Below are 17,672 nucleotides of genomic sequence, written 5' to 3'. Positions count from 1 at the left end.
TCTCTATGTTCTCTCTCTTTTCTCTCTTTCTCTTTTTCTCTTCTTTCTCACCTCTTCCACGGGCAACTAAATAGATTTTCGACAACCTCAACCTCCGGCAAGGTTCTCCGACAAAGATCCAACGACCTCAACTTCCGGTGACCTCAGATGAGTTTTTTTATTATTTTTTTCAGTTTTTAATTCCTCTCCCTTTCTCTTCCTGCACTGAGTAGATCCGACAACCTCTACTACTGCAGTATCTGCAACAGCTGGTGACAACAGCAACTAGTGAGAGCCCGAGAGAGAGAGAGAGAGAGAGAGGGAGAGAGAGAAGAGAGAGAAAAAAAGGAGAGAGGGGAAAAAAGTAAAGAAAAAATATAAACCTTGTTTATGTGAGTAAATTTTGAGTAAGTTTTGAATTTTGAGTTTCAAATTTTGAGGGGGGGAGGGGGGGAGGAAGGGAGAGAGCTCGGTATTTATCAAAGTTTTGAATTTTAAGTAAGTTAATATATTTTCTAAGTTTTTAGGCTTCATATGTGAATAATTTTTATTTTCTTATTTTCCTCTCATTTTTTCTAAATTTAAAAAAAATTATATTTTTAAAATATATTTAGAATTTTACGTAATTAAAAAATAGTCTAATCCAATACGAGTGGCCGATACAGTCGATATGTATTATTTTTCTAGACAACCAATACTAATCCCAATCCCAATACTAGGAACCTTTGTTAAAGCAACTTGTATGAGTTGATTTTAAATCCAATTTTATAATTTTTTGCTAAAATTTCATCTCAAAAAATTCAAAATTAATATGCCAAATTCATTGAAATTGGGTCACATTAGCATAGGAAAATGTTAAATTCAGTCCATGAGTTTATTTGAACACAAATTTTATAATTTTCAGCTAAAATTTTTGCATAATTAGAACTTATTGTTTTTCTCCACAAAATTAACTCACCAAATATTGCCAATTGAGTCAAAATTGACAAATGAAGTCTTTAATCCTCCTCGCCATTTTACTTTCAACTAGATTTTGGTTTAAACTTTTATTATTGAACTATTATTAATTATGAACGTATTTAAACAAATTATATGTTGAATAATGTTTCTACTTGACTATTGCTATCTTTATAATAAAAAAATTCATTTACAAAAATAATCTGAGGATAAAAGACTTTAAAGTTAGTTTAATATATATATACATATATATATATATAAACAACAAAAATCTCTAAATATCTTAATAATCACATTAGAGGTGTGTCAAAGGTGTGCCAAAGGTGTGCCAATATATGTCTATAGAACACAGGGGCAAGCTGACTGGCAAGCCCTGTGCTGACCGAGGATCATGACATGTGCCTTCGACATGGCAATACTTGATCTCGAAATTAATCAAGAAAGATGACAATTAATAAAAGACAAGTGGCCAACCACAACAGCATCCACATAATGCAAACAATAGCATTTGAGAGAAAGATGTGCATTTATTGGTTTTCCTTCATTTTTCCTATAGCTATTGTAGCTATTCAGCAATCTCCAAGTGGATTTAGCAGCGGTTCATTATGATCAACTCACTTAACATGTTGAGGGAAATCCCAAGACAATTGAGATCAGAATGACTTTTGTGTATAGTTCCTAGGGCCATTTTGGATCCAGCACTATCAAAAGTCAAACTACATCTATATTCTATGGAGATGAATATCTAGCCTATCCATATGGCTCGCTTTCAGCTTGAGTTATCGAATGAGGACATAACCAACAGAAATGCAACCTCATTCTATTAGACATATGAGATTGTGATTGTGAGCAACCTATCTAGTAGAGCTTGACAAAATATAAAACCCAAACCTAATTCATGTGCAAGATTACATAGTAAAAGAAATAAGTGCCATAGTAAATGAGGATACTACCAACACAAGGTCTGGGAAAGGAAGAAAGCACCCAGCCTTACCTAATTCATAAAGAGGAACATTCCATGAATTGAACCCATGGCCACCTAGATGCAAGGGGCAAGCCTTACCGTCACACTAAGTAATTCCCTCTAGAAGAATACACAATATTGATTACAAAACAAAATCCTAACAAATGCAAGATATACAAATCAAAAGTTGATAGGCAAAGACGGAAATGTTTTTCAGAAGACGTGATTCTCATTTTCAGACTCTGATGTTAACTTGTCCTAACAGGTAATGCATTGTCAAGGATTAAATTCCCTTAAGACTCCCAACATCTTTATCGCCATCAGGCCAAACCAGCTTGGGTCTGTATAATAAGGTTGTGATTATGGAAGCTTGACAGCATGCAATATTCTTAAAGACCTTGGCTTAGAGTAATAGTCATTGAAACTTAAATGTGCTTGAATGTGCATAAATATATTAATGGTCAACAAACAAAATCATGAACAGCAAAGAATATGTTACTTACCAAGGAATATCTTACTGTCAAGTTTTGATTGGAGAATTCTGGCTTGCAGGGTTTTGTTCTGAAAAAGCAATCTTTGATATGTCATATACTGGATAAGATAGGATTACATAGAAGAAAGCAAGAAAAATTCAAATATCAAGGAAGAAAACCAGTCAGCAAGGATATATATATATATATAGCAAACATATATGATGACATAAAACTGATATAGAAGAAAGTACTCACTGACATATATGCATGGTGTTTGTGTGCATAAGTGAGTAGGAAGACCACAATTATAATGGAAATCTTGATACTAGAAAGAATAAGATCATCATAGGAGACCATATATTTTGACTAAATTACAAATAAACCCCCTCTTTTTATTATTTACAAATATAGCCATGCATTTGTAAAAAGTATCAAGTCATACCCTACCTTCTAATAGACATAAACATTATAACCCAACTATTAGGTTAACCATAGTTCCAAATCGACTTTTCAAAATAGCCTAGAAAGTAGAAACAAATCGAAGCACCAAATTCCGATGGAACAAAACCATATTAAACCTACAAAACAAAATGTCATTAACATCTCTTGCTACTTTGCATTAAGAGGGCTATATACAAACTGAGAGACCACAAAAGATTATGTATGCTAAGGTCTAAGGTTTAAAAATTTGGGATCGGGATCGGGGTCGGCCTTCCGAAAAAACGATACATATCGGCCGTATTGGTCGCTTGGATCGGATCGGACTTTTTAATTACATAAAATTCTAAATATTATTTAAAAATTTAGAAAACATGACAAAAAAAATAAGAAAATAATAATTATTCACATATGAGCCCTAAAAATTAAACAAAAGTACTAACTTACTGAAAAGTCAAAACTCTGATAAATACTGAACTGGCTACCGTAAATCTCTGTGGTCATCGTCATCATAATCATCATAAATTTGAAAATAATAATGCCTATAGTTGGTGCTCTAAAGAGTTATTATATCATATCATTCATGTCAAATAAATCTTGTTGTCTTTGAGAAGGATAATAATCAATATATGAATCTTGTGTCTGAAGATACCGAGGAGGATACTGAAGATACTGAGGAGGATAATAACTAGCACATGGATCATGTGATGGTTCTAAACACTGAATACTTGATGAACCATTGTTCGTTAGAGTTCGTTGAAGTGAGATTTACATCGCAAAAGTTCGTTGGAGTTCGTTGGAGCTAGATCTCTCCATTTGAAAGTGAGTGAAAACAAAAAGAGAGAAAAAAAATGAGAAAAAAAAGAGTAAAGAGAGAAAGAGAAAGAGTTTTGGGACATCAATAATTGATGTCCTTGGGTTGGATCTGGATCGGCCGATCCGACAAACCTTGCTAAGGTCTTTCATGTTGAATAAGTTGTGACAATGAGATTGAAGACCAGGAATCAATGGATTCGGATAAAATTGCATCCAAACACCGAATTTCATAGGTCAACAAATTTAAAACTATCACTATTTAATATCAAATATCATATTAGAAAAAAGATAGAGTAATTTAGAAATTATATATTCCACCTTTTAATCCATCTCATTAGATGCTTGTTAAATTTAACTCAAGGTGTGACTTGGTTGTTTTTTTTTAACAAGATCAGAGCTTAATTTGTAAATAATGAAAAGGGAGGACTTTATTCGTAGTATAGTCAAAATATAGGTATTATGTGTAATTTTCTCATCGAACAAAAACAAAGAAAAACCACTTCATCAACCCAAATAAATTGCATATGCAAATACTACTAACAATGCAAGAAATTGTAATGAACTCAAAAGAAAGCTTCCCAGACCATCAACCTTGTCCTAACGTTGTCTACAACCACTGCCCAGTTACAGCCAATTTAAATATCATATTAAAATCTCATTATCTTGCAATTTAATGAATACTTCCTCTCCTGTCATACCTTTAACGGCGGACTTCATCAAAGTAGGACACAAAATTGTCTACACCACCCATGTATATCCATCCTTATTGAACAATTTAGGGATCTAGCAGTCATACAGTGTTCTAAATTCTATCTAAATTCTAAAATCACACAAATTATTTTGGACCAATATCATGACAATTAGATTCCTCGTTGTTAATACAACATTATTCTCAACCTGCTTATAGAGACCACTAAAAAGTGGACTAATGTTGACTAGCAAGAGACTGGAAATCTGAATTGAATTTACAATAATTTTCTGCACAAGCATCTTTAAGACATGAAGCAAAGAAGTTACTAGGAAGAATAAATTAATATGCACTTGCTTTCCCTTGATTCATCTCTCTTCTCTCCCTTACTCGTTCATGTTCCCATTCTTTCAGTACAGGAGAGTTCATATACCACAGAATATATTACTCTTTTCTGCCAACTCCAAAGAGAAATCTTCATGACAACATCCCACTACTATGTAGCAGCTGACAGAAAAACCATATTTCAAGTAGGAGAAGCACTTACCTTCACAACTCCATTCTTTCCTAACTTGGGAAGCTTTTTTCAAAAAATGAACTTTAACTAGTCTAGAGATGCATTTGGAAGTTGGAACAGTGTTGAAACAATCGAACTTCTTGGTACAGGACTCATATGAATAATGATCTCAACACAAGGAGTAAGTCACCTTATGGAATAGAAAGAGTGTTTGCAAGAAAATTAGGATGATGAAAAAAGAAGATATCTTTAACTATTGAATAAGAACGTAGCTACCAGCTGTCCCGCATCTAATAGCAAAGATGCCAAACAAACATACTTCCAAGAAAAATCGCAAGCTTGGCTTAGAATTGGAATACAGGATATAAACAGGATGTGCAAAGTAATTCACCATACCTCCTTGAGTAAGCTGATCTCCAACTCAGAGAAGCCTCTCCTAAAAAGTAAAATAATCAAATTACTAATGTTTCTCTAAAATTCTATAAACTAGGAGCAGGCAAGCAGTAAATTAAGATGATAAGCCAGGATGTACCATCTGTGAAGGAAATGTGGAAGACATATATAATGCAACAGATAGAACCTCTATTTAAATCATAAAAAGTAGGACTAATCAACATAGTTATCAGCCCCCAATACATCTATTATGTCCTTATGTCAATAACTTATAGAATAAGCATTGAACAAAAGCAAGTACTTGAAAAAACCAAAAGCCAAAAGGAGAAAGCTCCATATTTTCAACTTTAGAAGTTTCACATGCTTTCCTGCCATGATTATTACAAATTATGTCTGTATTTTCCATTATTTGCATTTTACAATCAGTCCTCAGTATCTGTGCGTGGTCCCAAATATTCAAGTTTATGCTGCACTGACAAAGGAATACTTCATAGCCTCAGCAGACTAAGAGAGAAAACCCTAATAATAAACAACCATAGCAGAATCATTTTGAAGAATAAAAAAGATGGAACATGAAACAAGATCATTCAGAGGCCGATCTGATGGCAAAATCATCTATTGAGTGTCCACAATAAAATCATACAAAAGTTTAAAAAAAAAAAAAAGATCTGATCCACCAGTCCTAATCTAAAGATTGACCTGATGCCTGTATGTCAATATCGAGTCAGTTTAGACAACTGCTCCAAGTAGGCTAAGTATTAGTTAGCTACTCCAACTACTAATTAAACCAAATTTTGCCGGGTATGAGGAGTAGAGCACATAGTTCAGTGAGACCTGCTTATTTCAGATAATATAAATAATAATCCAGTGTGCAAGATCGGAACAATGTTAGACGGCATTCCAATATGGGTTAGTAAATCCAGTGCCCTAGCATAACAAGATCATCATGTATCAGGTATCAAGGAAGGATGAAGATGTAGCATAAAGCAAATCAAATCTAATATTTGAAAAAAGAATTGAGTTTAGTCTCAATGAGGAAAGTTGTAGTGATAAAAATAAAGATGGCAAGTTGCTAATATTGCAAAAACAATACTCTAAAGTTCTTTTACTGTAATCCCAAGCTGCAATGACTAGGAGAAGTAGATTATATGTATACACAGATGTGCATTCTCAAAAGAACATCAAGAAAATGAATTCCAACACAATAAATTGTGTTCTAAGAAAATTAGAATATAAGCCTCACATACTCACCGATAACCATACTGAACCCTCTTATCGTTGCGCTTGGGATTCAGGATGAAAATGTTGTATGCATTCTCAATCTGAAGGTATTCAACAAGAGTAGAGAAAATATATTGCATCCGATCAATGTCCACTTGCCAAAGAACATCTTCCTTCTCACTGTCAAAGAAGCAGAAAATGAGAACCAGGTTCAGGACTAAGCCAATAAACCATGGTATATAGATATTCATTTTCACTTATCATATGTAACAAGATATCAAAGACATTTTAATAAACTGATACTCCAGCCCTTTAATCACAACTAATGGAAGGTTATGTGCTTTCAAGCAGACAAACCAGTTGACTGGTAACATGCTAAGAGTTACTGATGCAGATAACTAGGGAATCATTCAAATCAACCACAAGACAAAAACGAGCCAATTGTACTACTGGGGCCTGTTTGGATAGCTATAACTTCCCACAGGAATCGGTGAGAATTTGGCTTTCCTTTGGAAAATCTGGAGGGATATAAATTTCCCCCTATAACAATGTTTAGATGATATTTTCAAAGGAAAATTTTCTAAAATATGTTTTTTTTTCTCCTTTTCCTAAGGAGAAAAAAAACAGAGGGTTGGCTAAAATACGCCTAGACCCCATGAACTATGAATCTATATTGCATATATCCTCTAAAGAAAGAAAAATGTAAAACTAAAACCCCTTGAACTATCATAATTTCTATTAAAAGTTATGCCATTGACAAAAAAAATCAATTTTACGAAATTACCCTCTATCATTATACATATTTGGGCTATAGAAGAAGGAAGGGAGGTTAATAGAAATTGAGAGATAGAGAGATTGGGAGAGATTGACAGGAAGAAAAGAAATTCAAAGCAATATCACTATAGAACCTGGCATTGGGTTGGTTTTGAGAGGGAAATGTAGGGAAGGGAAGATGGGAAAAAAGTTCAGAAAGATTAAGAGTTCTAGGAAGAATAGTTTGTAGAAATTATAGAGGTTGCTATTAGGAGAGGGAAATGTTGAAAGATACAGATGGTAGGCTAAATAGAAGGATCATTTTCAAAATTTTGAAAAATTCAACGGGTCTTCTTAGTGTAACCTGTTTTTTCGTTAAAAGTACAACTGATCTTGGATTATAGTTCAGGAGGTGTAACTGTAATTTAGCATAAAATAAAATGAAGTCAGACTTTTTTTCCTTTTTCTTCTTTTGCCTACAATTTCTCTCTCTCTCTCTCTCTCTCTCTCTCTCTCTCTCTCTCCCCCTCTCCCTCTCCCTCTCTCTCTCTCTCTCTCTCTCCCCCTCTCCCTCTCCCTCTCCCTCTCCTATCACCACTCTCTTCTCCTCTTCTCATCCTTCTCCATCAACCACCACCACCTCCTCCACCCACCATCACCTCCTCCTTTCACCACCACCACCATCTCCTCCTCCTCCTTTCACAACCACCACCATCTCCTCCTCCTCCATCCACCAACACTACCTCCTCCTTCACCACTCTCTTCTCCCCCACTCCATCTTCCTCCATTTACACCACCACTACCTCCTCTTTCCCCTCCACCCACCACCACCTCCTCCTCCTCCTCCCATTTCTCTTCTTTCTATTTTTTTTCTTTTTCCTCCAAAATTTCCTAAATTATCCAAAGAAGATAAATTAAATTAATCCAATGGGAAAAAAAAATAGGATCTTTTAGCCCTTTTTCATTCCTACATGTCGAAATTCCTATAGAAAATTTTCCTAATTTACCCAAACAGACCCTTAATGATAGTTTTACTGAAGAAAAGCATTATGAGGATAATCAAGATGAAAAAGGTGTGACTCATGTGACATAAGGAGGAAGATATTTCTCCGGTGTTCCCAAATTTCTTTTTCTTTCCACTAAGCAAGATCCTCTTAGAGCAGAAGCAATGAAGCATAATATTTTCAAGTAAAGGTGCAATGTCAACTGGTGGATTTGTGGCATCATCAATTCATCATTGATAGGAATAATAGCGAAGCTCACAACTTATGATTGATAAATGAAATCTACCTACTCAAGATTATAGAATGGATCATAAGGCTTTGGGGTGAATGGTGAGGCAAAAGTGAGAAACAATGTCTGTCACTTTCTTTATCAACCAGGTGTACAATGACCAGGTGAGAACACCTTTACACATGTTCCTTGGTCACCAGTGGAGATATTCATGAGGGTCATGAAAATATCTTTACATTCTCGGGCAAGGGTAAAAGTTATCCTCATCCTTAAGAAAAGGGAGGATGCACATGATTCAGATCCATGACGGGAAACTCTCTTCTCCTAGTCAATACCATGGATAATGAGTCAAAAAAAGTAGGGACATCTCTCACTTCATTGTGTATGAAATGATCTAATATTCTAATGTCAAAAATTCTCCACACCTAATGGTTGAGGTAATTCCTTGATTCAATGAATTATATAACCTAATGATAAAATGCCTCCCAGTGGTTTACCTAATGAGCAAGACAAATAGCATCATGTTGACATTATCTCTAGCACAAGCTTATAGAATCCACCATAAAACCACATGAGCACGAACAAATTTAATATCCTATTAGGCTGAAAGAAGGATTTATTTTGTAAGTGCTTAACTTCAATATTTTAAAAGGCAACTGCAGGTGGCAGGTGATCATCCCACTGCCTAGCGTCTCGACTAAATGCGAGTGACAAGACAGTTTAGCATTTTTAATATATAAAATAATAAATATATATATACAAATATATAATATACATTATACACTTATATGCAAGTTGTAACAAATATAGGAAATAACATAAATACAAAAACAAAGATCCAAAAAGAAAAGATAATATTCCTCATTCTAGAACTCGAATTTAAATAAGGTGAAGGAGTATTTGTAAGGAAACTATGCTTTTTATTTATAATATGGTCCTAATGCACTACAGTCTACGGTCTACAAAGCATTATTTATAATGTTCTCTTTTCAAAAAGTGGCAAATTTACAATAACCCCCTATATAATATAAATCACTAAAACAAACTACAACTAATAGCACTTTTTAACGCTCAAAGCACTGAAGTGAGCAGCGAAAGCATTCTTCCCCAACGGCGCTAAGAATGTTCAGCACCCCTTCTTCAGCGGCTTTTGGCACCCCTCCTTCCACTCCTCCCTTCGAGGCAACCCCTTCGACGCTGGCTTTCGAAACTCCTTCTCCAGCTCCACATTTTGGTACCCCTTCCTTGGCGCCGGCTTTCAAACCCCTTCCTTGGCGCCGGCTTTCAAACCCCTTCCTCGGCACCAGCTTTTGGAACCTCTTTCTCAACACTGGCTTTTGGAAACCCTTTGACTCCATACTTCTCTATCCCTCCACTTTCCTCTCCTCCTCCCATTTCCCTTTCTTCTCCCAGCAACCATAATAACTATCCCATTCATTAGGGTTTCAGCCTTCTTCCTTCTTTTGCAATGCCTAGATCACTACGCAGATGTGGCCCCCGATCGCCCCTCCCGCTCTCCCTCACTGATCACAACATCCAAGTACTCAATTATTGGTTCTAGTAGCATCCAAGGCAGTTGGCTACCTTTCACCGACGCCGATTGGCTTAGCGAGGCTGCCAATGTGCTAACCTTGCCATGGCAGCCACCAAATGCACCATTAAAAATTGCTTAATTCACATCTACATGAACATGTATTACCATCATAACCTTATCGAAGTCCCAGAAAGATAGAAATTGACAAATGTAGGTGGATAGTTTCGACATCAACAACACCACCATTTAGTACCCATTCTTAATTTCAAGTTTAGAAGACATGCTCGATATGCTCTAGAATGAAACATCTTGAACTTTATCTTAGAGGTTGGCGTCACCAGATATGTGTTTGGCCAAATCTTGCCGCTTTCAATCAAAGATTTGTCAACAACTTGAGCATTACAACTGCATATCAGCACCATGTGTTGAAAGTTTACAAAGAAGGTGACTTAATGATGCACATCCCGAAGAAAATAAGTCTTAACAAGAAACTACAAGAAGTTGAATCCCATATGATGACTAAGGGTGGCAAAAATTAACCTGACGTGATAACTCGGCTCTTAATCGAATTTGGGTTTAGTATAATCGGGTTCGGGTCGTAAACGTGTCAACCCGCCTAACCCAATTAATAATCGAATCATACTCAGGTTTTACCACTGACCTGTTTAAACATACGAGCCAGGTCGGATCATGTCAAGTCAACCTATCAACTCAATATATATATATATATATATATATATATATATATATATATATATATATAATCCTAACCTAACCTCACTCATCACACTCTCCCTCAAACTAGCCACCTCACTCATCTCCCACATCTTTGAAAGCTTACCACCTCCGTCTCCAATAGCCGCCTCCACCTCCTACTATTCGCATGCTCGTGCCATCGCACGAAGTAGATCGTGTCCGATGTAAATTGCCAGCCCCGTCGGCGTCGCGCCCTCTGCCTCTTCTTCCACAACGACTTCTTTGGTAAAGCGACACCTTCGTCCTCATCTCCTCCAACCACTTCAACTGCATTAAGCGCGACACCGATTATTAATAGTGATGGAACCGTCTAAAACCCTACCAACCAGGTGCGACCCATAATGGGAGAACCACCAGCTATACACTAATCACTCTCCTCCTCCCAAAGATCTGGTTTTTAATCTCCTCTTCTCCTCTTTCTTCCTTTGCTTTAGGAGAGTGGAGAGAGTAATCTAGTAATTCTAATCTAACTACTTGAGAATCCAAGGTGATTGGCTTTGAAGTTTGAATCCTTGTTTATTTGTTTTATAGTTGTCACTTTCTTTGGTTGGTCTTGTTGGTATTCGATGCAAAATCCCTCCTTTCTTGGTGTAGATTTTAGTCAAAGTTCTTGTGATTAATCTTGCTTTATGATTCTTTTTGCTGTTAGACTTGGACGTACGAAGAGAAAGATTTGGGTTTACGAATTCTTTTTGAAGAATTCGATATCCGGGCACTCTGAGGAAGACATTTATAGGCTATAAAAATATGTTTTGCAAGGATGTTTTACTGCATTCAATTGTTCCTATTGGTCAATATAAACCCTATTTCAAGTCCCAAAAGACATTTGAAGGATCTACACCTCAATGCTAGCATTTACAGGAAATACTAACTATCTCAAATTGCTAATAGGCATTATAACTTTCTCAATCTTCTTGTTCTAGCTTGGCATCAAAGAACTATTTGACTTTTCACATGGTAGGCCTTGCAATCTCTAGCCTATTTATTAACTGTACAATTGCTTCAGAGAGTCTTAATTGAAAGCAAGAAAGTCTTATAATGCTCACCCATTGGTTCAAGAAACTAGCCATCAATTAATATAAGACCATTGTCACTTTTAGATGTTATTTCCTTCTCCTATTGACTAAGATTCTTGTTCACATGATCTTTAAATTGTAAAGTTCTTTCCACCATCCTTCCATGTTCCTACACACATTAATGATCTCTTATTCTTGCTTGGAAAACATGAGTAGTTTTATCATCATCGGTAATTAATGATACTAAGTTTTATGTCTTCTTGATCTTGTGGAAGTATGCTGCAATGTAATAGTGTGTGTGTATATATATATATATATGAATTGATAAGAAATATATATTTCTATATATTTCTCACTATTTATATCTTATATATATAATATGATGTTTGGTATGAGAAGATAGCTTTCTCTTTCTCTCTATCTTCATAACCTTAACTATTTACATTCTCTCTTGTTCTTTTGGTATGGTCATGATCCTTGGATAATAAAACAAAAGGTTCAACATTATTATTTGCTTATTTCAAACTATTTGTAATTTGTAATATATTATGAACTTAATGTTGGATGATGGATGTTGGTAGTTATATTGACTTAAAACAATGTTAGATTTATTGTAATTGTCATGAGATTATTAGATTTGAAAGTTGAAACTTAGAATTGAAACTAATATTTAAACTTATTTACTCAATGTTAGTTGTTGGTGGTTGAATTGGTGTATGGATTTGGCTTAAATTTAATTTATGGTTGAATTTAGAATTGTTACTTTTGTGTTGTATAAGTTTTGAGTTTAAAAGAGACCATTTTATTTGTATAATAGACCATTTATATAGGTAAATCAGTAAATATAGATTTTTATATATGGTAAGTCTTATTCATATCGTGTTATCATGTTGTGTTAAAAAAGGTTATTCATGTCGTGTTAAACAGCTTAACATCTCATGTCATTATGTCAAACTAATATCATGTCGTGTCAATGGGTCGTGTTAACATGACCCGTTTCTTAAACGGGTTATACGTGTCGTGTCGTATTACTTTTTTAATAAACGAATCATGCTCATGTCTACCAAATGCAATTTGTTTAATAATCGGGTCATGTTCGTGCTAAGGTGAATCTGATCCAACTCGAATCTAACTCGACTCGAACCCACTTAAAACGACTTGAGTGCCACCCCTAACAGTGACCCATGCTAAATTGATTAAAATACTTACATAATCAATCTTCCCAATAATTATAAAGTTCAAAGACATTACTTGTAGAAGACTTGTTTGAATACTATCATTTAGAAGCAAGTTTATTATTGCTCTATAGAACGAGTACTCCCCAAACAGAGGGAATTGATGCAGTATCAAGTCCAAATTCCAATTGATTTCCTAGTTGATGGATCAGCTTCTTAATTTCGGAACTTTTATAATTGTGGAATTGCTTTTCTAATTCTCACTCACATATTTCCAAGTATTCTCACTCACATATTTCCAAGTTGTGGGGCCACTTTCCAAATTCTTAAGGATTCTTGCTTGTGGGATTGCTTCCTAATGCCTTACCAATTCCTATCAGTAGTGTTACTTCCTAATTTTTCAGAAAATTTCCGATTTGAGAATTTCATCTTTCCAATTGCATAATGTTTATCAACTTTTCCTACTTTTTCCTATTAGTTATTAGTTTCCTATTTGGTTGGTTTCCTAGATACTTTAGATCCTTCATTTTTCATCCTCTCTCTCTCTCTCTCTAACTTAAAGCATTCTTCCGGTTGGCTTTATTTATTCTAATTTTCTCTTTTGCGACTTTAATCACAATTATTTATTTTATTCTTCTTGCATTGCATCAAACATCTCCAAAATGAGACAGAAAATCTCTAAACTATCTAAAATTTTCTCAGATTTTCTCGAGTCTCTTTGTAAACTTCATTTCCTTCCTCCTTTACACCTTCATAAGTAGAGTAGAAGAGCATTTGATTAATCCACCCATCTTGCAATGACTGATTCAACTTTATAGTTTATACCTGTATCATTTCATGGATCTGCACGTTGCTAAACAACCTATGATAATAAAAGTCCATAAAAGAGCACGCAATTAACAAGATGACAATATTGCACTAACCAGTGTTCAGTAAACAATGCACCATTGAGCAAGAGAATTTGCTAGAAGAACAAAGCACATGAACCTTAGAACCACAAACCGAATAAAAAGAGGATCACTTTCCCTAACCCATATATGAGGAGAGCAGAAATAATAACTGCTTTCTCTAGATAAAAGGTATATAGAGAAATATTAGAAACTATATATGTTTCCTACTGGATGGCTCTACCATGTCATTTTGTGATGCATAACATAGCTCAACATATTCAGTAGTTAATTCATAATGCATAGATGCATAAAGTTTCAAAATGTGTTACCTAGAGCCCGATACATCCTCTTTACGTGATAAAGCTTTTATAGCATACTCAAAAACAGAGGTAACTTTTTCTCCCATATGTATCGCATGGACGGAAAAGCTGCACCATATGAAGTCAATAAAAGAATACAGCATCATGCAAGTGGGTGATGGATATGAATAGTCATAGATACACAAGTATCAGAGAATAAATACTTGTTGTTTATGTGACTGACTAGAGGAAGATGATGCCGTTGAACTTTCTCAATGCTAATCTTATAAAAGGGGCTAAGAACCTCTCCTACTAGAGGAATCCGTGTATGTTGGAAAATGTGATCGATTTTGGTAAACCACCGCTCCAGTTCTTCTGGACCAAGTTTAAACTCTAAACAAAATCCCAAGTACAATTATCAGGAAAGTGAATTGAAATAAATGTTGACTTAATTGCATATGAAGAGAATCAATACTATACCATGATTTCCTTTTCCTTCAAATCCAATGAAGATGAAGTTCACCGGGACAGGAAGGTATATAGAATCTACTATTGAAAGCTTCATATAATTTGCCATATTACCTGGAGGTAACATAAGAATTAAAAAAAAATATGCATACAGTACAAAATTTTAGTCTGGTCACTATCTCATGCTAGAAAAACTGAAAAAGCATTTTATGCTGCAAAAAGAGTTCACTCACAAAATTCCACTAATTAAACAAACAGCATAAAAAATATATGCTTGCAGCCTATGATATTTCTTTTTCAGAAGGCTGCTTACTTTGAACATAATAGTCATGTTATCAATTAGTACCTCTTTTCTTTGTGTTTGCGAAGCACTATTAAGCATTAGCACTCTATTTTATCTTCATAGTTCATATTACCAAGAAGACCTCTTCTCTTAGCAAGCAACTGTCACAAAGATCCTACCGCATTAGGAGGTTACTAGAAGACCTAAGGCTAAAAGTTCATACAATATGTAGTCAATTACATGCCAACAGGAATCGAAAGGTGTTTCCCCCTTCAATTTGATAAGGTCTTTGTTTTATTGAAATTGTAAACGCAAATCAAGTTCAACCATGGAATAGATGGATCTCATCCCAACTATATTTCTGGATGCTGGATGTTGGCGTCAGGTCTATGTTATGGCGAACGGAAATGCAGATTAGCATGTGTGCTTGACTCAAAAAAGAGGGGTTGGGACTTGCTAGCCCACGAGGAATTGCCAAAACATTTGACTATTGACTCATTCCATACTATTATGCAATCATGCCAATTAACCCCGAAGTAACTCATCGAGTTAAAAGTTGACCAATTAGGTCTTAAAAATAATGGGAGCCTGTTATTCACTTATTTTCAAATGAAAAATGCACCTAGCCACCTATCCAATTAAGCAAAAACAGCAACAATTTAGTAATTTACCAAGGTCTTAGATGAAGACCTAAGGGTTTCAAAATCAAGGTTCCAAAAATCGGTATCAGGATCGGGATCGGCTGTCCAGAAAAACGATACGTATCGGCCGTATCGGCCGCCTGTATCGGATCGGACTATTTTAATTAAATAAAATTCTAAATATTATTAAAAATGTTGAGAAATTTCTAAAAATTTAGAAAAAATTATAAGAAAATAAGAAACAATAATTACTTACATATAAAGCCTAAAAAATAAAAATCTCTCTTCCTCCCTCTCTTCTTTCTTATTCCTCTAACTGTTAGTCTGAAATATTCATTCTCTCCCATACTTTTTTTTCATTTCTCTCTCTCTCTCTCTCTCTCTCTCTCTCTCTCTCTCTCTCTCTCTTTCTCACTCTCTTTTTTTTTTTAATCTTTCCCTCTCCCTCACTCTCTCTTCATTTTTTTTCTCTCTCTCACCCTCTTTTTTTTTTAATCTCTCTCTCTCTGTGTGTGTGTGTGTGTGTGTGTGTGTGATAGCTGCTGCAGCTGTCACAACAGCTAACAGCTGCCTGCTGCAGCCGCCTGCAGCAGGCAGTTGTCTGCTGCATGCCGAAACCAGCCGATCCCACTCGGGATCGGCCGAAACTAGAATCCTTGTTCAAAATAACTGGATTAGCATTTTCTAGTATCACCCCTGCATGTTTTGGAGTTATAGAATCAGGCCATTTTTTGCTAGAAGAATAAGTTCAAATATGCTCCACCAAAATATGTCATATATTTCTAATTTAGCTCAGACTAAGAAACATGAGTAAAACAAAGTCTATTCTAAGATAGACTAACAAGTTAAACAAAAATAAAGCCTAAAGTAACCGGTATTAAGGTACTAATTAGAGGTAACCCCAAATAGTTGGGATGAATAGCTTCTTAATGTAAGGTACTAACTAGGGAACCTCTAGCCACTAGTGCAATTCTAAGAAAAAACTCATTTTAGAGTAAAAGACCAAGTTGTATGAAGTTGCACTAGGTGGTGTTTGCAACACATCGAGGAAGATGGTAAAATACTAGCATTTCCGTTTCTTGATCAAACACTAACAAACTTGTCCTCTATACATTCAGGATAGTATGAGTGCATAGGAACATACAAACTACTTAAGATGCACCACTTTTTCCGAACTTGATAAAAAGAAAAAAATGTATCTTTGGCATCCATTCGGCTTAAGAATAATTGATATGCTTGAAATGATCGCATATTTGCTTGTTCATAACACAATACATACAGAATGAAACAATTACCTGCCTTCGTGTAGTTAAACACCGCCATTCTACCAGACTCAGAAGACACTGAACCTTCTAAATCATCAAAATCTGAAAATATTCATTTACACCATGTAATTTATAGAGCACATCACAGACTAAAAATCCTATCAAAGAATTAAAGAACAGAAAATTCGAGGTTATTGACTGTAACTTACCACCACGAATGACGGACTCACTCCAGAATTTGCTCTTGGATTTCAGATTAAACAGCGAAAACACCGAAGACTTGCCAGTCCTACGTAGTCCAGGAGAGGAAGCGGCGTTCACATCTATGCTCTGGATCAAGAACTACAAGCAGCATCCGAAGCAAGAGAGATCATAATTAGGATGAGAGACGGCCTAGAAAACGTTATTAGGGTTGAGCTCGGTCTGAGTTCGCTTACCAGTACAAGTAGGAACAAGATCGAAAGCAAAGAAGAGGAAATGGATTTGGAGGCGAGATCGATCGCCATCGAAGTACGAGGAATGGGGACGGAACGATCGAAGCAAGAAGAAGAAATAGAAGAAGAAATGGGAATTTTTTTACCAATTAGCACTGCTTTAAATTTTATTTACTAAATAGTCTGCCCCTGGTCTAGGGCACGGTCTAGCCTAGGGGTCGCAAAACTTGACCCGACCTCACCCAATAACCCAGCTGTTAATCGGGTTTGGGTTTAGGTTAATCGGGTTCAAGTTATAAACGGGTCAACCCGCCTAACTCGATTATTAATCAGATCGTGTTCAGGTTTATACCTCTAACCTGCTTGACCCGTTTAAGTAAACGGATCGGGTCGGGTCAACCCGCCACACACACACACACACACACACACACACACACATATATATATATATATATATATATATTCTAATTTCTAACCCT

The 17,672-nt window shown here is 35.5% G+C and overlaps 1 protein-coding gene across 2 annotated transcripts in view; it reads right to left on the bottom strand.

The window, feature by feature from the left end:
- LOC140786575 (uncharacterized) overlaps window positions 1–17,334 on the bottom strand; it is a 57,460-nt gene extending 40,126 nt beyond the window's left edge. Inside the window, exons 1-9 of one of the 2 annotated variants that reach the window (XM_073135093.1) lie at window positions 17,197–17,334; window positions 16,969–17,101; window positions 16,790–16,861; window positions 14,583–14,684; window positions 14,327–14,495; window positions 14,133–14,231; window positions 6,477–6,626; window positions 5,229–5,268; window positions 2,404–2,461 (exon numbers count right to left, since the gene is read on the bottom strand). In XM_073135093.1, coding sequence (XP_072991194.1) covers window positions 2,404–2,461; window positions 5,229–5,268; window positions 6,477–6,626; window positions 14,133–14,231; window positions 14,327–14,495; window positions 14,583–14,684; window positions 16,790–16,861; window positions 16,969–17,101; window positions 17,197–17,265 — 892 coding nt within the window. In that variant the 5' untranslated portion in view covers window positions 17,266–17,334. Of the gene's footprint in view, window positions 1–2,403; window positions 2,462–5,228; window positions 5,269–6,476; window positions 6,627–14,132; window positions 14,232–14,326; window positions 14,496–14,582; window positions 14,685–16,789; window positions 16,862–16,968; window positions 17,102–17,196 lie in introns of those variants that run through there. The other variant, XM_073135095.1, reaches the window with a different exon arrangement.
- Between the last annotated feature and the right edge of the window lie 338 nt (window positions 17,335–17,672).

Source organism: Typha latifolia, chromosome 4 (genome assembly GCF_019914945.1).
Source record: "Typha latifolia isolate L0001 chromosome 4, TyphaL0001v2, whole genome shotgun sequence".
NCBI lineage: Eukaryota > Viridiplantae > Streptophyta > Magnoliopsida > Poales > Typhaceae > Typha > Typha latifolia.
Note: the sequence above shows the minus strand (reverse complement) of the source record. Positions and strands in the feature narration are given on the sequence as shown.